Source organism: Takifugu flavidus, chromosome 11, assembly GCF_003711565.1.
Source record: "Takifugu flavidus isolate HTHZ2018 chromosome 11, ASM371156v2, whole genome shotgun sequence".
NCBI lineage: Eukaryota > Metazoa > Chordata > Actinopteri > Tetraodontiformes > Tetraodontidae > Takifugu > Takifugu flavidus.
In genome coordinates this window covers 3,096,885-3,120,962 of record NC_079530.1, presented here as the reverse complement: position 1 = coordinate 3,120,962, position 24,078 = coordinate 3,096,885, and the positions used below count along the sequence as shown (strand labels likewise).

At 41.7% G+C, this 24,078-nt stretch overlaps 2 protein-coding genes across 36 annotated transcripts; one reads left to right on the top strand and one right to left on the bottom strand.

Moving 5' to 3' along the window:
* The first annotated feature begins 173 nt into the window (after positions 1–173).
* Positions 174–18,305, top strand: lrrfip2 (leucine rich repeat (in FLII) interacting protein 2). Of its 29 annotated transcripts, none has more exons than XM_057047686.1 (27): positions 174–429; positions 1,434–1,589; positions 4,853–4,939; positions 7,035–7,094; positions 7,698–7,763; positions 7,874–7,909; positions 8,051–8,113; positions 9,170–9,217; positions 9,331–9,399; positions 9,604–9,693; positions 10,122–10,178; positions 10,518–10,571; positions 10,689–10,745; positions 11,109–11,180; positions 11,442–11,555; positions 11,932–11,973; positions 12,400–12,531; positions 12,952–13,023; positions 14,036–14,206; positions 14,416–14,508; positions 14,831–14,923; positions 16,043–16,144; positions 16,471–16,603; positions 16,783–16,953; positions 17,028–17,107; positions 17,195–17,299; positions 17,519–18,305. In XM_057047686.1, the coding sequence occupies exons 2-27, from the start codon at positions 1,500–1,502 to the stop codon at positions 17,627–17,629; spliced, it is 2,268 nt and encodes a 755-aa protein (XP_056903666.1). In that variant the 5' UTR covers positions 174–429; positions 1,434–1,499; the 3' UTR covers positions 17,630–18,305. The 29 variants fall into 29 exon arrangements, with proteins under 29 accessions (XP_056903666.1, XP_056903664.1, XP_056903667.1 ...); XM_057047684.1 differs by having other exon boundaries at positions 12,919–13,023; XM_057047687.1 differs by lacking the exon at positions 7,035–7,094 and having other exon boundaries at positions 12,919–13,023.
* Positions 18,306–18,620: 315 nt separating this feature from the next.
* On the bottom strand, positions 18,621–24,066 carry mlh1 (mutL homolog 1, colon cancer, nonpolyposis type 2 (E. coli)). Of its 7 annotated transcripts, XM_057047726.1 has the most exons (21): positions 23,796–23,980; positions 23,631–23,721; positions 23,197–23,320; positions 22,905–22,995; positions 22,697–22,795; positions 22,554–22,627; positions 22,399–22,471; positions 22,221–22,312; positions 22,106–22,148; positions 21,888–21,976; positions 21,677–21,789; positions 21,504–21,597; positions 21,272–21,425; positions 20,880–21,196; positions 19,921–20,054; positions 19,699–19,807; positions 19,549–19,612; positions 19,316–19,480; positions 19,122–19,214; positions 18,929–19,039; positions 18,621–18,839 (listed from the first exon to the last, which is right to left on the bottom strand). In XM_057047726.1, the coding sequence occupies exons 3-21, from the start codon at positions 23,301–23,303 to the stop codon at positions 18,684–18,686; spliced, it is 2,178 nt and encodes a 725-aa protein (XP_056903706.1). In that variant the 5' UTR covers positions 23,304–23,320; positions 23,631–23,721; positions 23,796–23,980; the 3' UTR covers positions 18,621–18,683. The 7 variants fall into 7 exon arrangements, with proteins under 7 accessions (XP_056903706.1, XP_056903703.1, XP_056903704.1 ...); XM_057047723.1 differs by lacking the exon at positions 23,631–23,721 and having other exon boundaries at positions 23,796–24,066; XM_057047724.1 differs by having other exon boundaries at positions 23,636–23,980.
* Positions 24,067–24,078: the final 12 nt, after the last annotated feature.

Sequence of the window (24,078 nt, the reverse complement as noted above, 5' to 3'; positions counted from 1 at the left end):
GTACATCTGGGTACATTACATAGCCCTACCAGATTTCATGCATGCAGGTCAGACCATATCTGGGGGCCTCTCCGGAAACATATGGATAAATGGCGCTGTAGAGCCAATTTTGTCCTTAGACCACCCAAAAATAAGAAACTGCTGTATGTCCACTTGGTAACAGCAGCCGACGCTGATATATCTGACGTCCCGTGAAGGCATCACACCCTAGTTTTCCTACATCCGGGGCTTTTAGCGTAACCAGTGTGTGGAAACTGGGAAAGGAGGGCAGTGAAGAGCGGTGGAAAGGCGGAGGACCGATGACAGCTGTCAGAGAAGACAAAAACACCTAAATTCTCTGAAAAGAAACCGAATGGATCTCACATAAACCGTCTGGGAAAAGAGACAGCGCTTTGGCTGCGTCGCGGGTATTTTAACGGTGTCGCGAAGGTAATCGTTTGCGGGTTGGGAATGTTACGGAGGATCAATGCCAGTTTGCCCTGTCTGCCTCTCCTCAGAGTGGAGGCTAGCTCTCCTGGCTAACGAAGCTAAACAGCCAGCCAACTGATTTGCGTAACGTTGGTGCTAAATTGTTGAACATTTTGAAGCTCATTGCTCGGGGAATGGTCTGTTGCGGTAATTGTGACATATAGAAATGACTATCATCCGATTAACAAGCACCTAAAATGGTAACATCTTAATTCGAATTCCGTTTGTGCGAAATGCAAGTTAGCATTTATAGCTAGCCTACGTATGAACTGGCTAACCATAGCCAATATTCGTGTTAGTATATTTAGACAATGTGGTACAACATTGGCGTAGCTATCATTAGTAATGAAGCTAAATTATACTGTACATTTGAAAGGGCACGCTGTTTTCCGAACCAATTAATGTAGATTATTTAACTAAGTTCGCGTTAACTAAGTTGGTGGATCAACAATCGCGTTTAGATCAGATCGAACATTTTAATGCTTATCTGATTGGTAATCCAGCATGGCGGAAGTGCAAGAGATTTTTAATCCTAGAATTTCTTTTGGGACTACAGGAACAAATGTATCATTCAACGTGTGTGATATTCACATTATCATGTGTCGATTGGATCCGTTCAGCCAGTCGAGACCTTAACTAGGCGTTTTCCCTTTCACTGGCTGTAACTAGTGACAGCTATTTTTGATATTGTTCAGACTGACCGCATGGGCTTTATTGGATTAAAGAAATTAATCCAGTACCTAATAATACAGTCGTTCCCAGCTAACAATCCTAGTTGCAAAACCCTTTCATTGTACGATTCCTCTATATTGGATATGATTTGTTGATGCTGATTCATTAGGTTGCAGCAGTCCAGTTTGCTACATTTTTGCTACAATTTAGGAAAATGACTTATTATCCCTATGCTTGGTCTACCGACCCATTCAAATGACTGTTTTTTTTGTTTTGTTTTGTTTGTTTTCAAGGTATTGCCTCACAATTTTCTGTATTACCGGGTTTAACACATCGAAAGAGCCGCAGTTGCACACAGCATGGGGACACAAGGCACTGGTAGAAAGAGAGCTCCTCTGAAAGACCGGTTCTCAGCAGAGGATGAGGCCTTGAGTAGCATTGCTCGAGAGGTAAGTTTCTATTCCTTCACTCACAGACCTGCCATACATTGTTTTTGTCTGGGCTTTCCTGCATAGAGTTTTACAGAACTCTCTCTTCATCTGGATTAGAAAGATCTTCTAATTGTGGAAAGAGTCCAAATTTATACCATAGAAACAAACCTGGCTTGGTATTCAACACCAAGTTGTTTGAACAAGCTGGGACTGACCCATGTCATTGTTTTGTCTTCCAAATGCATGCGTGTGCATGGTCAGTACATGCAGGAGAAATGCCTTTATGTTACCAGAGGCAGCTGATTGTGACCCCAGAGAGATTGACCTGGAGCATTTTCATTTGAGAGAGAAACTCAGGCTGAGGATAGAAGCCGCCTAGCATGTGTGGACTTGCCCTGAGAATATTCCATGTTGTTCCACACAGGATTGGTTGTCATTCCTTAACCTCTTTCCAGTTTGGGTTGGCCACCAGCATGAAAGGCTGAGCTCGTTTTCTGAATTTTTGAGCATGTTTTAAATATGCTAGACATTGATAAAATAATAATTTCATGCAGATTTATGATCAGGTCAGGTCATTCCTTGCATTTTCAGCAGGAAATGTAACACTTGTAATGCACTGACCCATTTAAATAAAACTTTATCTGCACTGTTTGAAAGCACAGATTCTTGGGCCCTTGGCACAAGGGTGCATTTCTCTTTATAGTCATAGAGGCTGATCATAGAATCATGAGTCATCTGACCCTCCCAGTCAGGCCCTAAATCTGAATGGCTTTGTGGCGCAAACCAGAGATTAGATCAACTGCAGGGGTTTGTCTGACCTGTTGCACATCACTGCCCCCCCCCACCCCCCACCAAAAAAAAAAAAAATCTTCACAACGTTTCAGCATCTGTTCTGTGTTGTCTGTCCAACAGTGACTGAGTGCCTGCCTGGGTTTGGCACAGATCAGGACTGAGAATGACCATGAATGAATTTGAGCCTGTGGCGTCACCGACCGAGGCCTGAGACCTCTTATATTACTGGGTGGTCCGGCTTTTTGAATACCAGTGTAAAGATTTAAGAGCAAGCCAAATTTTAGAATTCATTTGTGGTACCAAGATATTATTGTTGCAACGGAAAAGGTCAACTGGCCTGGGTGGATGTGGCTGAGTGTTCTTATCTGCAGGTTGCAGGTTCACTTAGCAGCTAACGAACAATAACTGCGAGCCTGATCGAGCTTTATTTCCAGGGTTTTGTTTTTGATAGCAGTGCAACTTATTTAATTGAAGTAGTCTGCTTAGAGAATATTTTATCATAAAGAACACACATGCTCATTTTGAGGGTTTGTGTTGATGTACTATTGAGGACACCATCTGCAGAACACATTTAGCGTGACTGAATCCAAAGCTTGTATTTGCTCTTATTTGACTAAGTGTATTTTCATTTCTGTTTTAGGAGAATTAAATACTCTGTAATGGCTGTTGATGATACTTGTGTTTCTACTGGAGTCCATATTATCACATCATTTTTAAAATATATTGTCACAGAGTGATTTTAAACTAGAGCCGCTCAAACACAGAGGTGCTGGAGTTATCCAGGTGATTCCACGGTGTTTTGCCAGGCTTCAGATTGGAGGTGGCGGGTTTGATGGTGTACTGTTGGTGCTCAGGTTACTTTCACAGGCCTGCGATATGGCTGTCAGGGCATTGATGGCCGGATGGGCCAGGCTATAGATAGGCCAGAGACAGAGAGCTCAGCTGTGCTGCTGTGCAGACCAGGTCATACTGTCAGACGGCTCAACAGGTGCAGAACACAACCACCATCTTCCCACATAGAAGGACAAATTCACTTTGTTTTTACCTTTCTATATAAAAGTCACGTCCAGTTTGTTTAATGTATAAATCTGCTTAAACTTTGCTTTTAAAATGGGCCAAAGAATCTAATATCCACGCTGTTTATCTAGCCAGCTCTTACTTGCTGGTTACCTTTAGGAGTTGTACATTTCTTCTGCTGCATAACCACAGTTGATCATGGGAACGCAAGTTGTCCAGCCATTCTGGAATGAGGTGTTTGTTCTGCTCCTGTTACACTAAAACTGGTTTGTCGAACTGTACGTGGGTCATTTCCTTATACTTTGAGTTCATTGTGGTTACCTTACACACAGTTATATGTTGTTGAATCCACAGATGTCCGACCTCCTTAACACGACATTAAGTGTACCACAAACTTAAGAAAAATCGGTCCAAAACAATTGCGAAACGGTTTCTAGACTTCAGGCTATTGTTGAAATAGGAAGAGATACCCACAGGCAGACTTTCTGACAGGCTAGATAAGAAATTGCTGGAATGCTCACAGTGTTTGTCTGTAGAGAGATACAACACACACCACACTGTATTTATGGACTAGCCTTAGTTAGAGATAAAGACTTTGACTGCTTGTGCACACATGCCATTCTTGTCTGGTGGAATGGTCACTTTAACAGCACAAAACATAAATGTACTAGAAGTGTGGTAAGGGACATATGACCTGCTGAAATTTGCACTCTTTTAAAGGCATCTGTACAATTACCTGTTCAAATTCACCTGGGACATTTTTTGGGCCTTTAAATTAACCTTATTGGTGTTTTAGCATGGCTTCTTTCCCAGAGGACCACACCGCTCAATGGTTTTCGTTCATGTCCTACTTCCCTGTCTGTTTTTGGCATACCTCCCTTCAAGCTCTTCAAATCATTCCTCCTGAAAATTATGGCTACTATATGTTGTTGGTGTTGACAATCCATGGAAGCCATGGCAGAGGACTCTGAAGCTGTGAATCACAGACAAAATTGGTCATCAACTCACTGTCCAGCACTATTGATAGCTCTATCAGAAAAAGATAAGTCATTCGGTCATATCATCATTTTAAAAATAAATCCATCAAGCCAACCAAATTAAAAGCATAGATAGCTTGATTAAATGAATACCATCTGTTTGAATACAACATTTGTAAGTTATGTTGTTTTCTATTAAATCTGAAACAGTAAAATTTAGCATTTTCAGCAGAAAACCTGGTAAAGTTATTAGATAAGGGTATAATGTCATTGTATGCAATGGGCTCTCAGGGGTTTAGTTTGTATAACAGTTGTTTGATAACTGACCACAGATGACTTGAATACTCAAAATATACTTGTGAATTATCCGGTGTGTGTTTGAAGCGTTGCCCAGATGTGTGCTTAGTCCTTTCCTTTTTTGGGTGTGTCATTTGCAAAACGACATTGTTACAGATTTCTTTTTATGACTAACAAGTGTGTGCTTGTGTATCACAGGCGGAGGCGAGACTGGCAGCAAAGAGGGCAGCTCGAGCAGAGGCACGGGATATCCGAATGAGGGAACTGGAACGGCAGCAAAAAGAGGTATATACCGTATTTACACGACTATAAGGCGCACCAAAAACACTGAGATTTTCTCAAAAATCGACGGTGCGCCTTATAATATGGAGCGCCTTGTGTGTGGACTGAGTTCCAAAATCTGCTGTGCGCCTTTGGTGGGTGCACTACGGTAAACGTTCCGCCAATCAATTAGCGGCACACCTACGCGTAAGGATCCCCTAAAATGGCGCCGGTCAAGCGAGACGCGTATGAATGAGGCTTACTTTAAACTGCAGGACATCGAATATGCGGCTGAAAATGGCAATCGAGCAATCGTAGTGTTTTCGCTTTATGAGTCGGCGGCATCTCTCCATACGCGCGAGGACAACTGTTGCGCAGCGGCTGCCCGCGGATTACCAGGAGAGGGTGGCCATCTTCCGCACCTACTGCCGCGACAAGATAACCGCACCCAGCCACATCACCAACATGGATGAGATCCCTCTGACTTTTGACATCCCTTTGACCCACAAAGTGGAGAAAAAGGGACCAGCACGGTGGCGATACGCACAACGAGGCACGAGAAGTCGTCGTTCATCGTGGTTCTTGGCTGCCACGGAAACGGACAGAGCGCTGGATGACGGAAGACGAACACTCCTTCACAAAGACTATGAGGCAGCGGCGGTGAGTCCGATTCAGATGATTAAGAAGAGGAATTCGGGATGTTGGACATTGAAATAGTGCAGCTGTTTAATTCAGATACAGAAGATGAAAACTTTGATGGTTTTGTGGCGGAAGAATGAATATTTTGTTCAATAAATATGTCGAAACTCACTGTTTTACTTCCGTTGTCATTTTTTACTGTATGTTTCAGCATGCGCCTAATAATACGGTGCGCCTTATGTATGTTTTAAATACAGAAATAGCACCCATAACTGAGACTGCGCCTTTTAATACAGTGCGCCTTATGGTCTTGAAAATACGGTAACAGAGCAGTCTTGAAAAGAAACCTTTATATTTCAACCAGGCAACAAGCTGTTTTAATAAACCATAAATGATGGCAGAACATACCACTCATGGTCTGATCATGTCTTTCTTTTTCTTTCATTATTCCCTCTTAATTAAGTCTAGATATTGAGCTTGGTGGTGCATTTATTTCAACTAAAGATATCAGCATGCAAGATCTGACATGAGTTCATCAATTGTTGCCACTGCTCATACAGGTCACATGGAAATACTTGTAATACTGTCTTTCCACCCCAACAGGTTTTTCAGTACAATGTCAGGTGCATCCCTGCAGGGCTCTACCTTTGCACTGCAAGTGTAAAGCCCTATTTTTGATCTATTAAAACTATACTCCTACTCCTGTAATTCTTCAGTTGATCTCATTGCAGCAGTGTATACATTTAGGGATATAGATACTAACCCAGTGTAAACCTGTTTGAGGCCGTATTAGAATAAAATGATGGACAATTCTGAAATTCAGCTCAGGCACATTTTTAGAGGACATGTTCGGGCAAAGGAGGACGTCTGGTCACCCTAGACATCAGCATGATCGTGGTCATTTAATTTGGTCACCAGCTGGCAAACAGCTGTGGCCATGGGGCAGATAAATGAGGTTGGATTAAGACCTGTTGGATATCAGTTCATAACAACCTGCCACATTTTACTGTTATTAATGGCATTGTAACAGAAACACAGAAAATAATAATCCTGATGCTAAAGTTGGGACAAAAGGTAAAAGTACTTGTCATGCGACACGTCAGGCAAATCGCCCCAGCCTTAGTTTTAATGAAGGCAACAGAGGTAGAATGTTTCATACCAACAACCTGACCTTGACTCAACACATATGGGACATTATTACTTCTGTTCTGGACTATTTTGGAGCTTAATTGCAAATGTCTCTTTTCCCTACTCCCTGGGATGGGGGGAGCTGTTTGACTTTGTATTGAAATACTGTTTAAGATGAAGTTTATAATTCTTGTGCCCACGGAATGGAAAAGAAAAGTGCTTCATGTCCACAGACAAAACCAAATGTCTTATTCCTGAAATGTCATCAGCTTTTTACATTTCAGCAGTTTTAAGTAAAGCATAATTGTATGTTTTTTCTGGCACGTTCCTCCCTTCCACTCCCTTTCTCCAGCTTTCTTACCACTCCTCCAGCAGTAGCAACAGAAAATGGGGTCAGATCCACCAGTGGATGGTAGGCTAGTGCAAGTATTTTGCAAGCTCACACTTCACTAACAGCCTGTTGTGAGGAGCTGGGTCCCAGTCAACCCCAAGCACTGACTCGCAGATTTCACTGTGAAAATATGCTCTAGAGTATTTGCTTTGGAGAGTCCATAATCTGTGACTGCATGTATTTGTAGTGGAGGCATTGGCCTTTGACTTTATTTGGAGTGGGTGAGTCCATATGCAGTAAGGGTTTTTGAGTCTTTCGCCTCATCCAGCTACCATTAGAATAAACGTCAAACTTTTGCATGCATCTGTGTGTATTGGTGTAAAAAAAAATATATATATATATATATATGAAGGAGATTGAAAGAGATGTGGTGTGTGTATTAATTCTTTTTTATCAAAATGAAAGTGATAGTGCAGTTTTTCTAGTCTTGATGGTGCCTTGCGGGTGGTAATAGATGTGAATTTTATGACATCAATTTGGCTATAAACATAATGGTAGAATTTGTTTTGCATTGTTTGTGGTTCGCATAGTAACTCTTTACTGTTGCATTCACCTTACTCACCCCTGTGACTAAGCCTTTTTATTTTTACTCCTAATTTTTCCCCTTTTCATTGTTCACTTCAGGCTGACACAGAAAAAGCTAGATCCTCTGGTAGTAGTAGTAGTAGGTCCACCAGCCGTCATCGACAGGTCTGTATACACACACATTTTCTCTTTTGCTTATTTTTTACATTCTATCCTCCGTTTTAATCCTGTAGATAATCTCTCATCCATGTTTTTCCATATTTCCTCATTGACAGCTGGATGATGACGTCATGTCACTTAGTAGCTACAGGGTGTGTATTTCCCTGCCATCTTAATAAGATTATCTTCTTTTTGGGGCACACTGCTGTTTGATTTTGGGTTGTGGTATAAAAATAATGAATGAAAATTGTCCTTTTTGTCCTGTTTTTTTTATTTTTTTTATTTTTTTTAAGTCAACCTCATCATCAGTACGCGACACGGGCAGTCGTTCCAGCTCCCGTAGAAAAGATGGCTTGGTGCGTATTGTGAGAGCACAGAATGCGTGAGACATTTGGCAGCTAATTGAATACCTGCGTTCTTGGCATGCAGAGTTCACACAAGCTTTGTGTTAGCACAGGTAATTTTGGACAGATGGGGAGTGGCTTTTCTGCAGACATTCATGAAGCAACCTTTTTTTTTCTTTTTTCTTTTTTTTCAAACATGCTGCTTAGCTGTGCTTAGCACGCAAAGCTCCTTGACCCGCTCACAGAACTCTGCCTTTAATGTGCATTAATTTGAGACAAACACAAAAAGTGGAAACAGATGCACATATTCATTTCTACTCATGTATACATTTATAGAAATAGAATGTATACAAATAGAGTAAGTTTTGTATGTTGGCTTTAGCTATGATGTGGGTTTGTGTTTAGAATCACATACACTAATAATGAGTTAGCCTAAATCATCTTAATGGCGAGCGTAGGATTATGACTGCTAGTGTTGAATGTCAGCCCCTGACACCTTGAGTTATCATGCTGACATATAAACACACATTCAGTAAGAGTAGATTGCTGGTTGGTTGTTGCGTGTTTAGTAACAACCAACCAGCACATATTCATTTCTACTCATGTATACATTTATAGAAATAGAATGTATACAAATAGAGTAAGTTTTGTGTGTTGGCTTTAGCTATGATGTGGGTTTGTGTTTAGAATCACATACACTAATAATGAGTTAGCCTAAATCATCTTAATGGCGAGCGTAGGATTATGACTGCTAGTGTTGAATGTCAGCCCCTGACACCTTGAGTTATCATGCTGACATATAAACACACATTCAGTAAGAGTAGATTGCTGGTTGGTTGTTGCGTGTTTAGTAAATGCACACTCATGCAGGAAAATCCTGGGTCATAAAAGAAATGGCAAAGGTAAACACTTTTTCAACAAGTGGGAAATTATGCAACACCAGCTTTCACATTCTGCCACAGATATGTGAGACAGGTCCCAGCATCTGTTACTGCTGTTAGATCAGCACAAGCACTACAGCTCAGATATTTGGTCTACTTCTGATCAAACGTCCTGTTCCCACTTTAGTCTGATGGCCTCACCACTAGTTCCACCCTCAAGAGTTCCCGCTCCACCGTATGTACCCACAAATCGTGCTTGTCAAAATTCATGTATCACTGCAGGTACACTTTTTATCTTTTGTCTCATATAGCTCTTCTTTGTACACACTTCTTTTCTGGGCTGGTCAGAGTTCCGTTTACAATGATCTGCATAGCCATAAAAGGGCTTCCTCCAGCTCCTCCAAGAAGCATCTTCTGGTCAGTGTTAATGCTTTGGAGCATGGAGGGAGTGTAAACTAATCTGTGTGGGCTTGTGGTGGACATTTATTTTTGATAAGTGCATGATTATGAGTTTATTTTTGATATCCTCCCTAAGTGATTACCATCTCATGACTGTGTGGAGTGATCCCATGTTGAATATGTGAATAATACCCTATTGATGAGAGGTCACTGCTCTTGCAGACTGGACTGTACCATGATAAGAGGAACTATACCAGCCTTACGAAGACCAAACCATTGCCTTCCCCCTCTACTTCCATCTATCAGCCTCGGGTTGGTCCTCCTGGCAGCCAGCTGCCGGCTCTTTCAAATATTGATTTTTAGAGCCATTTGAAGCAGCAAATTTTTGTCTTTGTGGTCAGTAAATGAGACATTTTTTGAAAAAAGCAAAGAAAAATATTTTTACTGCACTGGTATATCTGCAATAATGGATTGTATTTGTATTTTGTTATTTAAAAGTTTTGCTTTGTAGCTAGTATAGTGAAGAAATCTCTCCATTCTATTTAACATCTGGTTGCCTTAACATAACTGACAGCACTTTAATGGCCAACACAATCACCTTCTGCATCATTACAATACTTTGCACCTAAACTGTACAGGATCAGCAAAATTGTCTACCTGTTTCCACCTCACAGTCCTGCCTAAGCTTTCTTCTATCCACCAGATATTCCTCTGCTACTTTCCTCTTTCCTCTTTGACAGGCTACCTCATCCTCTTCCTCCACTGTTGGCACAGGGCTGTCTCGCAGCTACAGTATGGTCAGTTCACTTAGTGGCCAGCAACTCCATGCATGTTAGTCTGCAAAAGTAGACCTGCCCCTGGACATGTGACCAAATGTCCAGGGTGGCTATGACAGCTTATATTCCTCTACTGTTTATTATTGAGCACATTTGCCATCTGAGGTTTGCTGGACATTGTGTTCAGCCAGGTTTTTTTTTAATATGTACAAACCGGCTTACTTTATGTTGATAAGGCAAAGTGTGTTTGTTTTTCCATGACCCATACAAAGCAGCCTATTCAACAGCCTACCTGTGTAGCTGCATTACAGATGTTTTTGTTTTGCTGAGTTCTGTATTATCTCCCCCATATGCCCCCAGGCCTCTATTTATGATGACGCCAGTCTTTATGGCTCGGGTTACAATTCCAGAGCTGTAAGTCCAATGAATGTTTGTCAGAAAACATTACGAAAAGGTTAACACCACTGCAGCTAAATGCAATCTGTGGCCTGATCAGTTTCTTTGTTGATCCTCTGACCCCTTGATCCGCAGCCCTCTGAATACAGCTGGTACTCCTCTGGAGCCAGCTCCACCCGCAGCAGCCCTGTGGTGAGCACAATCACCCTGCATGTCAACTAACATTTCACACATACGCGCCCACTATCAACACCCCCCCCCCCAGGACCAGACTTCCCATTTCTGATTCCAGTAGTAGAAATATTAGTGAAAAGTGAGAATAACCACTTTCCTCTGCAGTTCATTTGTAATATTAGTTTTAATTGCACGAAATTAATTTTCTTGCGTGTTGACAGCTGAGCAATGGTTTTAAATGAAGTAATGGATGTTAATACCTATAAAGGTTGCTGTCGGAAAGAGCCTTGAGCCTGCAGTAATGACTTTCTTCCTCACCATGTGCCTGTGTGTGTGCGTGCGTGCGCGTGTGTGTGTGTTTGTGTAAACTCTTCCTCTCAGTGTTCTTCAGACGACGACACTGTCAGCAGTGTTTCCCAGCAACGTGCCAGCAAAGGCCGCAGAGACAGTGTGGTGAGCTGAAGGGTCGGAAGCTGTGAGAAAGTCAGAATGTTCTGTTGCTCACACTTATGGGAACACGTTATCAAAGTTTGTGTTTGCAAGAGAGTTTAAAGCCATCATGATTTTAAAATGTTTTAGTTTACGCAGTGATCTCTTTATGTATGCTGTTGTTTCCATCTGTCGTTTTCTCTTTGGCTGATCATTTTTTTCCCTGTGGATGTTTTCTTATTGTTAATTTCACTATTTCCACTCTTGATGTGTGTGTGTGAGCAGTCGTCTGACTTCTCTGACATTAGTGAGTCAGCTGCTGATTATTTCAGCCGCTCCAACCGACGAGGCAGCATCGTGTCTGACCTTGATGATTTGAGCATTCCAGATCTGGATGCTGTAAGTGGCTGTGTTCTCCAAGCTGCAGTGCAACACCAGTGCCCGACGGACTGTTTTAAAAGTGATGCATGATGCAGAAAATAACTAATTCCCTCACTTTTATAATCGCCAATGATAGAAAATAGTGTTGTGGAGTACTTTTAACTGAAGTGGTTGCAGCGGTGCAAGAGCATGGACTTGGAAAATGTGATGTTCTGAAGGAGATGTATGATTCATTCACTTGCTTGTGATCTCTTTATGAGAACGTGCAACATTTACTTCAGATTATTAACTCTGACTCTAATTTACAGATGAAGAAATAATTCACAGCATGGCCCTGTGTGACACAGCCTGTAATTCATTTTGTAACAGATGTTTGTGTGTTTGTTTCTTTCAGCTGGATGAAAAATGTGACAAGCAGTATTCAGATTATAGTCGGGTAAGTTCACTGTTGCTTTGCATCTTAAAAGACTTTTAAAAGTCTTTTTTAAAAAACTGAAATTAGCCAGAAGTCTTTTTTAAAAAACTGAAATTAGCCAGAAGCTGACTTTTAACAAAAGGTCATCTTTGCACTTTTTATTATCCTTGTGAATAATGAAATGCATATTCTTCCATCTTCTTTAAGAACCGGGTGTACAGTATATGAAATACTGAATAAACAGTTTTTTGGCCAATTCCATTTTTGACTTGTGGGCACACATGAACTAGTTTGTCCAGTCTGTAAAGCAAACTTTTCCACATTAGTGCTTCCTTCTAAAGTAGGTGTTCTGTGGAATAGTTTGACTGTTATATAACAACTTGGAGATGTGGTTTCCTCATGTTTTTCTGACTTGGGGTGTTTGTGTGGGTGTGTGTGACTTCTCAGCCATCTTCCAGATGTGCAACTCCAGGCCTCTCAGCAGCCACACTGGCTTCACTGGGAGGCACGTCATCTCGAAGGGGCAGCACAGATACGGGGAGCATCTACGACCCCGATACCAGTCTGAATGAGCTGAGGGTAAGGTGTACACGGTCTCACCATTCTTTAAACATGACCCATTCCAATGGCTGAAAAAAATGCCAGAATATGAACTAGGTTTTAGGCGATCGCACAAGCTGAAATGCAAACCCAGTCTGGGTAACATATGTTTACACCTTGTTCGCTGTCCTACTTGAATCTGCCACAGAGTTTCCCCTGTTGTGAGTTCCAGCTGTTCTCAGTGTTTGGATTAACCTTTTTTTCCTTCATGTGTGCACGGAGGAAGGGATCTATCATGTCCTATGAAGCTCTGCTCGTATGTCTGGGTGGGCTGATCATGTGTATGTTTGCTGGACTGTCTCTGAGATGGCAGCATGGGTGCTTAATTATCTCTCCTTGACATTCCCCACCTTCTCTGATCTCCAGTTCAACCCAGCATTCCTTCCATGTCCTCTGCAGGATATCTATGAACTAAAGGACCAGATTCAGGATGTAGAAGGGCGGTACATGCAAGGGCTTAAAGAGCTGAAGGTAGAGGGGCTTGAGCTCACAGCATGCCTTCTCTTGTTCTCTGGGAGCAGTTTGGCATCACTAACCCTCCTTTTCCTCCTTACTCTGCACCCCCCCCTGTAGCCCCCATAATGCCTTGTATTTGTGTGCTACTCTTTGCATGATCTTCTCTTCATTTTTTGATCCCACTTGTTGTTTATGACCTGAAAAGAAGACACTCCCACAGTGCAGCTGGATGTAGATTTGTGAGAAGAAGATTCAATATGCTTCCCATGCCGAGGAATAACATGCTTTTGATTTTGAGAATGTGTTTCCGGGCAGAATTTTACCATCACTTTCTTTTCTCTTTTAAAAGGACACTTGTTTTATTGTTTAGAGTAGTTTACTAACCAGCCTAGCTTCTTTTTTTTTCTACTCGGTGCACCATAACTGACTTTTCAACATACCTCCTGGGTTACTGGTTAGATCTTGTTTTCCTGCTTTTGCTGTTCGCTTTAAAAACTAGCATTGTGATCAGTGTTCAGTATCAGCAACTATTTATCACAAATACGTACCAACTGTATGATTCCTAACAGAAAGCTCAATGCACTGCAAATAAAGTAAACAAGAACATACTTTTATTGATTTTCATCAGAACAAAGTCAGGAAAGAGCCATGCAAACATAGATATGAAGTGCACTGGTAAAAAGTCAAAGATTGGCACATTGTATAAGATATAGTTATAGATCAAATATATATATTTCAGTCAAAAATATCAAATGACTTGCATTGCTTTTTAGCAATCTGTGTTTTTAGAAATTGTTGATGGTTGAAGCCTCATACAAAAATTACAAGAAGAATGCCTCGAATAGTGCCACATTTTTGCTTTTTTTAAAATATTTTTTAACTAATTTATTGTGTTGTATATTTGGTCAACATGTGTTAAAGGGTTTTAGTAAAATGAGGTCACATTTGCAACGAGAAATGGTGCATGTAGGTGTGCCGTGTCTTCGCTCCCCATATCTCACTAACCCACGTGTCCTTGACTCATCAGGAGTCACTTGCAGAGGTGGAGGAAAAGTATAAGAAAGCGATGGTATCGAATGCACAGTTGGACAACGACAAAGCCAACCTCATCTATCAAGTCGACACGCTAAAGGACGTCATAGAGGAGATGGAGGAACAGATGGCTGAGATGAAGAGGGAGCTGGAAGAAAAGTCAAAGGTGAGGTCTATGTAAATACAAAAAGGATGTGTCTGTATAAGTCTGTGCAAATGTGTAACTCAATTTGTCTTCTTCCAGTAAGTGTTATTTTGCCTGTCGTCATCATTCAGAGTCTTAAGAGCATGAAATTGTTTCTCTACGGTGTCCAGATGCCTTAAATCACTTTGTGCTGGACAGTTGTAGCTAAACTGTTCTCTCTGCGGCTTCAGGAACTTGAACGGCAGAAGCACACATGCACAGTCCTGCAGCATAAACAAGAAGAACTGAAAGAAGGAATCCGTCAGAGAGATGAGCTCATAGAGGTAAACTCACCCTCGCTGGAGAACCTATATTAAGCGTAGTAGATGGTTAAATCTAGCAGTGCCTGGAAGGCCTGTCTGCCTGTGTGAGTATCCTCTAAAACTGATCTCCACTGGCCTTTACTTCTGTACCATCATTTCTTTCTCAGCAAGAACAGCACCTCTGTTCAGTATCATCTCACTCTGTTTCTCCAGTTTCTTCAGTGTTGTATCTGTATGTATGTGTGTGCATTTTTATTTCTTCAGTCTTTCTTCCATTCACTCTTTTCCTGTTCCTGTTATCTTTGGTGTCATCTTGGCATTGCACCCCTCCACAACCCTCCAGGAGAACCAGCGAATGCAGACTAAGTTAGACGCTTTCACCAGAGAGGCGTTTGACCTCCAGGAAACCATAAACTGGAAGGACAAAAAGATTGGGGTAGGAGGTCCCACATGGATGCTCTGACAGCAGATGAGGCAGTAGATGCACAGACCTGAGATCTGTGCACCTGTCTCATTCTGTCGCTGCATGTTGGAGACCTGTAGATACTAGCAGATACTTGGGGCCTCATTTCTAAAAGTGTGCGCAGGAAATGTGACAATGTTGGCATACAGACAAAACACAAAGGGTCTAAAGTGCATACAAACCAAAGTAAGCTGATTTATAGCCATGCATGTGCAACTCTTACACTCACAAATAGCAGCCAAAATAGCTGCCTCTTATACAGTTGACACAACTATTGAGGAAAAAATGATAAATGAACAGAAACGGTCGAGATCATACGTTTAATTCTGCACTGAGTTCTTTCAGCACAAACCTTAGATACAAGAACCCTTGTCTTCCAACGGCATTCAAATGATGCAGTCATTGTTGATGTGGTGTTGCTCTGTATTGCCACAGAACAACACTGGGAGGTTCTACTGTAAGAATGGGTCACTATTCAGCTCCAGGTTTGACTCCTTAGACAAAGGAGTGTTGGTTTACATGTGGTAAAATATTCATTTTACACACTGCTATTGATTTTACATCCAACACTCTGGTTTCCAATCACTGGGGTTGTTTGAAATTACCTTGTTATATATTATTTCTATTGTGGGAGTAAATTTACCTTCTTTTTGTACATTTATTAATGAGGCTCCTGGAACAATCCACATTCCCAGTTTGGAATTTGGCATGTTGATATAACTGTTTTATTTTTTGCTAACAATACAAGCACATTGGCATGGTGACCAGTACGGGAAATAAAAACTGAAAATAAGGTGTCAGTGCAACAGTTAGAGAGCTGGATATTGCAGCATGACATGCATGGCTCCAGCTATTTGAGACCTTTACGTTCCTTACAGGCCAAATGTCATCAGTGTTTTTTTTTTACTACACCTCCTAACTTTTCCCAGCGTGAGCATGATGCCACATTCTCCTGTTTGTGGACTGTGTGTTTCTGTTGTTTGACACATGCCCACTGCATGTGTGTTGCATGTGTGTTCTGTATTCTGAGACTCTCCAACTTTTCCTCTACCTCTTCTGCCCTCTCCTGTCTTTGCTCATGTTTGTGGCCAGGCCTTAGAGAGGCAGAAAGAGTACTTTGATTGCATTAGGAAGGAAAGAGATGAGCTCAGAGATGAGCTTGCTGACATCAAGGGGAAAGCCAAAAGTGCTGAGGTAGGTCTTTGTTACGACTGACCTTTAGAGGGATCAAATGTTTCAATACAATGGCATTCAGTTTTCTGCTTGAAAATTGGCCAGCTGGGTCTACATTAATATAAACCTGCTGCTGTGCTGCTACACATCTTACCCAAACTTCTGTAAATGATTCTATCTTGGTTTAGCCTTTCAGTACTATTTAGTGTATCTAGGACATTTCTGTACTAAGGAAATCACAAAATCCCTCATTTTTGTTTGTTGTGGTATAGCTATTTCCAGTCACATCCGGATCTTATCTGGTTAATTGTAACCAATAGTGGGTTTCTTTTTAATCTTTCTTGCAGAAACATGGACTGGTTATCATCCCAGACGGAACACCAAATGGAGACGTCAATCACGAGCCTCCGTCCTCAGGGATCACTGTGGTCTCCCAAGAGGCCGCCCAGCTGCTGGAGTCTGTAGGGGAAGGCCCGCTAGGTGAGTGGACAAAGAACTGAAGAGGTTTACTCAGTGCTAATTAATAGATTTGGACAAACTGAGCAAAGAAGCTGAGTATTTACACAAGCAAAATGTGTGCTGTGAACCACAGCAGAAAAAGGAGCCTTCCCCGACAGTTAACGTCACCAGTTTAACACATTTTGCCTCTGCTTACATAGATGTCAGGCTAAGGAAATTGGCAGAGGAGAAAGACGAACTGTTGGCTCAGATAAGGAAGTTGAAAAATCAGCTGGAGGAGGAGCGGCAGAAACACTCAAAGATGGACAGTTTGTACACAGATGGCGAGAGGATGGAAAATGGAACAGATCTTCACTTTATTGAGATGCAGAGTGAGTGGCTGTTGTGTTTACCAGCAATTTAAGTTTACTTTTTCAAACTCACAAGTGTCTGTCTCTATGCACAGGAGATGCCAACAGGCAAATTAGCGAATATAAATTCAAGCTGTCGAAGGCAGAACAGGAAATAGGTACAATGGAACAAAATGTAAGTCAAAAGTTCTTAGATAAATAATAAAATCAGGTGTTCTTTGCATGTTTGCGTGGCAACAGCTCTCACTGCTGTGTTTTCCAGATTAACAGACTTGAAGGTCAAGTCTCTAGATACAAAGCATCCGCAGACAACTCAGAGAAGATAGAAGATGAACTCAAAGCAGAAAAGAGGAAACTTCAAAGAGAGGTAAAGACAATGCAGCCGCAATGTTGTGAAATTACAGGTAAACACAGACATAAATGCTTTTGATTGCACTACTTACTTTAAAACAACACACCATTACTGCAACGAGTCACATCTTCATTAAAAGCCCACCAGATCAGAAATTCCAGAGGAATTTATTGATAAATTCTTCCCACTACAACTGTATCATGAGGTTAAATATTCCTGTTCTTCTCTATGCAGTTGCGCACAGCTCTAGATAAGATAGAGGAGATGGAGATGACCAACAACCATCTAGTAAAGCGTCTTGAGAAGATGAAGGCCAACAGGAACGCCCTTCTGTCACAGCAGTGAGGCCGGGCAGCGTCACCAAGGAAGCCCTTAAACACACACCTCAGACCTCTGACTGCCACATTATATCTGGAGCACAGTTCCATTTCTAGCTGTAACACTTTGATTTTGTAGCTAACCAACTTGTAGCACAGGCAAAAGGCTCGACAGCCTTTGTTTTTTTTTAAAGTTTTGGAAGTTTTGGGTTTCTTCTAGTCCACCGGTGTTTTGGGAGGAATGACTCGTAATAATCCAAATGTAAAAGAGACATCTGAGGAAACTTCTCATCCCTACTTTATTTTCAGAGCTTTGTACTACATCATGTTATCCTCAAGGTTCTCTCTGGCTGGGTGCTTGGCTGTACTTTTTTTTTTTTTTGATAAGTTGCATGAATGAATATAATGTTGCTTTTAAACCAGTCCCCACCCCCCACCCTCCCACGGCTGCTCTGGACCCACACCTTCCCCTCCACACACAGTGAAGTGCCTTTTCACACTTGGAGACTGGAGGGGTTTGCACTGCTCAGTGAAACAGTAATGGTTTTAAAAGGTACAGAATGATGTATTTAAAAAGGAAAAAAAAAGTGCAGTCAGTTATTTGAAAATATGTAGAACAAATTGTCTGCTGCAGTTTCATTGACATTTTTCAAATATTTAAGATTTCTTGAAAATAAATGTGTAAATTACATCAGCGTATACAATTGTGTTGTGTCACCTCTGATTGGCCTCGGTCAAATGGTGTAGATGGCTGTAGAAGCACAGCAGTCCTGGATGTGGAACTAATACTCAGGTTGATACAGGTGGTTCAGATTTTGCGCAAAAGTATTTGGAAACATTGACGAAGTTTAATGTGTCTTGGCACATTTTATGCAGAGTTTTGGAATTATGATCTAGTTTTTCCTGGCATGTGTCTTGAACGTTCCGCTTCTAAAACCATGTGACATCTTGGCACTTTTTAAAAGACTAACCGAGGATTTTCTTTGACAGAGCCCTTAAAAATATCACATCTGGAGCGGTTGGATACAAACTATTTATTTACAGTGTAAAAGTATGTACAAGTACAAAAATGTAGAATTTGCTCAACACCTCTCAAACACTTTATAAAGATCAGGGAGGTTGGCGATCTGCAACACAGTTCCGTCCTCGCTAAACTTCTTTGGAGGACTGAAGAGCATCCGGAAAGCCTTAAAGATGACGTGTTCAACTTTCCACCGCCATGAGGTCACCTCGGTCTCCTAAAACAAGCACCGTGTGTCACAACGGTCACCTCGCTGCTGTGTCCCACTAAAGAGGTCACACAGACAGGTCTGTTGCTGCTGCATACCTGCTCCTCTCCTGGCTCCCCGTCCAGGATGAATTCTTTCCTGATGGAGTAGAACATGCTGCACTCCCTGCTGAAGTCTCTGAAGCACTCCTTTTCATTGTCCCAGTTCACCTGCACAACACCAGGGAGTATAAGTTTTCGGCAAGTTTTTAATAATCTAAATTATCCATCAAATGACCAGAATGGCTTTCACCTCAGTGGCCAGGCGCAGGATAAACATTGGGAGACCCTCCATGATGGGGGTGTACTTGTCAAGCAGTAATGGCAATCCTGTTAGGTTTCCTTCCTACAACCAACAATGGAGGCGGGGGGACACACACCAGCAGTGAAAGTTAACTTCAAGAATAATTTTGGAGGTTTACTTAGATCCCACAGATGGACTCCAACCTGGTCAACCTCCACGGAGAAGTAGTCACCCAGCATCTCTGCTTTCCTCTTCAGGAAATCCACTATATACTGGGCCAGACCTTCTTTAGGCCCATCTTCTTCTGTCCAGCCACTGCCTTCGGAGTCCAGAGCCAGCATGGCCAGATCATAAAGCGGAGCAGGTTCCTGAATACAGTTGACCCACCATAAACTTCAGTCCACACATTTAATTTTATTCGCGAGGTGCCACTTACAGAGAGTCTCAGAACGCCAAAGTTTCCAAAGTCGTAGATCAATATTTGGTAGAAAAGCTCCTGGCTGCAATGGACACAAAGAGTCACAGGGGAAATAAAAGAGCTATAGTATAGTATACTGAGCTATAGTTTTCCTCTTGTTGCTCTGACCTGAGGTTGGTGGTGTTAAGCAGGTACAGTTTAGTGCGATGTTGGATCAGAGCCCACTGGAGGTTGATGCAACCCACAAATGAGTGGTTCTGCAGCATTTCCTGAAGCCCTAGAGAAAAGATGTTGATGAGCATGAAAAAAAACTGTTCATATATCAAAGCATCTTGTGCTTTGCTCAACAGTGGGGAATTTTGTTTTTAAAAAAGCATGCATTTGAATAACCTGTGTGCGTGTTCTCGCACATCTCAGCTCTGAGCTCTTTAATACTGGTCAGTTTTATAACTCGTCTTTTGGGTGTGGCTGCAGCTGTGAGCGCCTCATCCTCGTCCTTGTTCTGCTCATTCCGGGGTCGTTTTCTGTCTCACAAAAAAGACAACCTTAGACATACTGAAAGCTGGATACGCCATAGTTTGACTGCATGCATTAGCCTTTTTAGTCACACGAGGGCAGAAGAGTTCCAGAATTTAATGAAAATCTTTGAAAAAAACTCAACAGAAAATCATTTAAACCTGAACATCAAATGAGTGTGACATTCTCCCGTGCTAGCTGTACACATTGAATCTATTCATCTATTCATTACAAAACCCCTGTTCAGTGAGTATGCTTGAACTATGCTGCTAGTTGGGCATTTAAACTCTGACATAAAACAATAAAATTAAATTTTAAGAAAATAAAATGAATGCAGTCTTAGTTACATGGTGTTCTGAATTGCAATGTTGAACTGGCAATTCATTCAGTAAATGAGCCAATATTCATGTATTAATCCAACTAATTTTGCAGCTCTAGTGCATGTTCAGCAGCGATCAATGAGATCGACAAGATTCAACGGCAACTGGCCAAAGTGATGACATTTTCCATCAGGATGCAGCAAATGATTCTTCCAAGTCATCTGCTGCTGAACAATAGTAAAATCTGTTCACGGTAAAAGACAGCATAGATTTGGTCGTAACTCAAACATATAAACCTGAAGATATTCACATTTTCATAACATCTTTAAATAAAATTTAAAAAACTTCTAAACTTAAATGTTTCTTTATTTTCCTGGTGGTTTGGCAATATATTTAACATAATTTTAAATAGACATAACTGCATAATAAAGTCAATTTTGTATTAAAAATGGGTATATCAACAAGATCTACTCTTCATAGCAGGACCTACAATCCTAAACAAGGATGACTTACCTTTGTGCACTACTGTCTTTGACATCCATTACTACCTCTCCCCCCTGTTCATCAACAGCCTCTAACAGATCAGCAGTGTCCATTTCATCAAAGTCAGCTCTGTCAGACTTGGCGGGATCAACCGCAGCCTCTGTGCAGCTTGGCCCGGCTGGTTCAGGAAGCTGCTTTTCTTTTGGCTGGAGGAAAGCATCCAGCTTCTGCGCGCGACAGTCCGTCCTCACCATCTGATGCGCGTAGACTCGCTCAGCGGACTCCAATGCCACGATGGAAGGCTTAACTTCACTGGCACCTGAGACCGATAGCCCTGGGAGCAATGTCTGTACAAACATCCAACTAATCACCTCCAATGATGACAACACATCTAAATGGATTGTCACGCGGTTCTGCAATACCTGAGTGAAGTAGGTACGGGATGAATTGGAGCCAAGAAGTTTGCTCTCGATGTGTTTCTGAACACTCTCAATGACACTGTCTTCATGCAAAAAGTGGACCTCGTGCTTTGTGGGATGGACATTGACATCTATATTCTGAGGAGCGATCTGTAAACTGGGGTGATGAGAACATAGCAGTTAATACAGGGCGGAATTAAGGCACAACAAAGTAAAAGCATACAAAGCTGAGTACCTGAGGTAAAGAAAGGGGTGCGTGTTCTTGGGAAGATAGGCGCCGTAAACGTTTTCGATGGCTTTCTTTAACATGCTCGACTCCACCAGACGATCTAACACATTAAACAATCTCCGTTTAGCGACAATAATTCTTCATCTTCAGCAGCCCGGAGGCTCTCCAGCGATACGTACGGTTAATGAAGAGGATAAGGATGCATTTCTTCACTGAATAATTTGCATTAGAGACGTAGCCTTTCATCTTGAAGGCGAGCTTCTGATCCTCACAGGCAACTTCAATCAGCTCCCTAGGAACGTGCCACACGGTCAGTCAAGCAAGAAGAGTTAAAAAAAAAAAAAAGCAGAGAACTTTTAAAGTTGTATTTTTTCTTTACAAGCTTAATACCTGCTGACAGCATTGCCGAAAACTCCTCGGATATTATCCACCACAGATGCATTGGCTAAGGTCCTCACATCTGCTACAGTCTCTCCTTGCTGGAAAGAGTATATAATAAAATTGGATCTTAAGTACACATTTTGCCATTACACATTTAATAAAGTGTTAAATGATTTACTTCAGACTTTTGACCTCAAGAAACTTTTCACAAAATACTTACGGCTCACCTTTTTGACAGAAAAACTCTTTCCTGAGTTATGGATGGCATACCTGCACAGTGACATGTGAACAAATGAATACAGATAAACATTTAGTTTTGGTCAAAACTGTTCCACAACATACCTACTGACAACATCTACAATCCTCGAGTACTCATCAGTGGGGCTTTTTAAAGCTTTTCTCCTTGTGGACACATTATAGAAAAGATCCTCCACCTGTATCCAGAGAAGACAGATTGATGAAAGTGCCAGAACATCAATAATCTGGTTCTGTAATTGCACTCCCCGATCTTCACACTCACAAGAATCTGAGTTCCCTGATTGCCAGCACAAGGTTTGGGTGGTCCTTTCAGTTTTCCATCGGTGTAGCTGGCCCTGCATCATCATAACATCATCATTACATCACAAGAACCCTTCCAAAAGAAATCATGAGAAGCTAGTTCAGATGACAGTGTACCTGTAGGCACATTTGGCATCAGCTGTTTTTGTTGTAATGGTCACATGCGCAACATGACTTATACTAGCAAGGGCCTGCAAACAGGGATGGGATGAGTCAAGGAGCAAAACTTTAGGTTGCTGATTTTTGAAAGAGAAACTCACCTCTCCTCTAAATCCATAGGTTGCAATAGCTGAGAGGTCCTCAAAGGTCTGCAGTTTGCTGGTGGTGAACCTTTCACAGATTATTTCCATATCTTCCCTCTGCTTCCAAAAGAAAACAGTCAGATCATAGAAAGCTGCAGCATTTACTGCAGACCTTCATTTAATTATAAAGAAATTATGCAGCATAGCGCCGTCACTTGTCACCCACCCTAATGCCAGTGCCGTTATCCTGAATCTGTAGAACCTTCAGTCCGCCATCTTTCACTGTCACCTGGATGTTGGTGGACTTGGCATCCAGACTGCAATGATTCACAACACATCAGGGGTGTCTGAATAGCATTAACAGCTGTATCCCAACAAGTCTGTTGCATCACATCTACTAGGAAACAGATGTTAAAAAGCGGCTTATCACGGTGTAAAAAAATGTGGCTTGTAGCCTTTCCCACACGTATATTTTGGTAGCAGTATTAATTTTACCACATAGCCAGTTAGTTAGTTACCAGTTCTCTATCAGTTCTTTGACGGCATTAGCAGGACGTTGGATAACTTCACCAGCGGCGATTCGGTTGACAACAGTCTCGTCGAGCCTCCGGATAACGCCTGCCATGTTCGCAGCGCTGCACACTTCATGTAAGAGAAGTTAAACAACGAGTTATAACATAAATAAATATATCAGGTAGGGCTTTATTATAAAGTAGCGTATCCCTATCCAGGCCGGAACAAGAGCCCACATAGGAGCAGTGATATGCAAGAAGAAAGAGGTCTCGCTCGTCACAGAACAGTCGCAATCGATTAGAGTGAATGACGTTACAGACCAAATAAATCAACTGGGTGCATAAATAAGACAGACTTTGTAATGTCTGAAAACTCAATTAAAAACCAACAATAACGGTCCACTCAAATGTATTGTAGTCTGGTAACTCATCTTATTTACCATACAGTCTTTGCTAAAACTGCGCGGGGAGACCAGGTGGGCGCGTCTTGCTGTGACGTATTCTTCTTCGTTGGTAAACAGATCGCTCTAGCTAGCCGGAAAATATCATGGATCTATCAGAGAACCGGAGCGGAGCCTTCATTCATTTCTATTAAAGTTACTAACCTGTGAAAGTAACGTGTCACTACAGCTGTGTCCGAAACCACTCCTATATCCTAAATAGTGCAAGAATAGTGTGTACGCAATTTTGCAGAGGTGTTAGGACGCTATACCCTATTTATTGCGCCCAATTTCTCCTACGATGCATTGTGAGTGGGCAAATGACGCCCTACATCCGATATATCCCATCTTCCTTTGCGGCAGCACGCGAGAAGCTACGCATGACTCTAATGACCAATTCATAATAAATCATTAATGACCTGAGACTTTTTTTATATTTATTAATCGG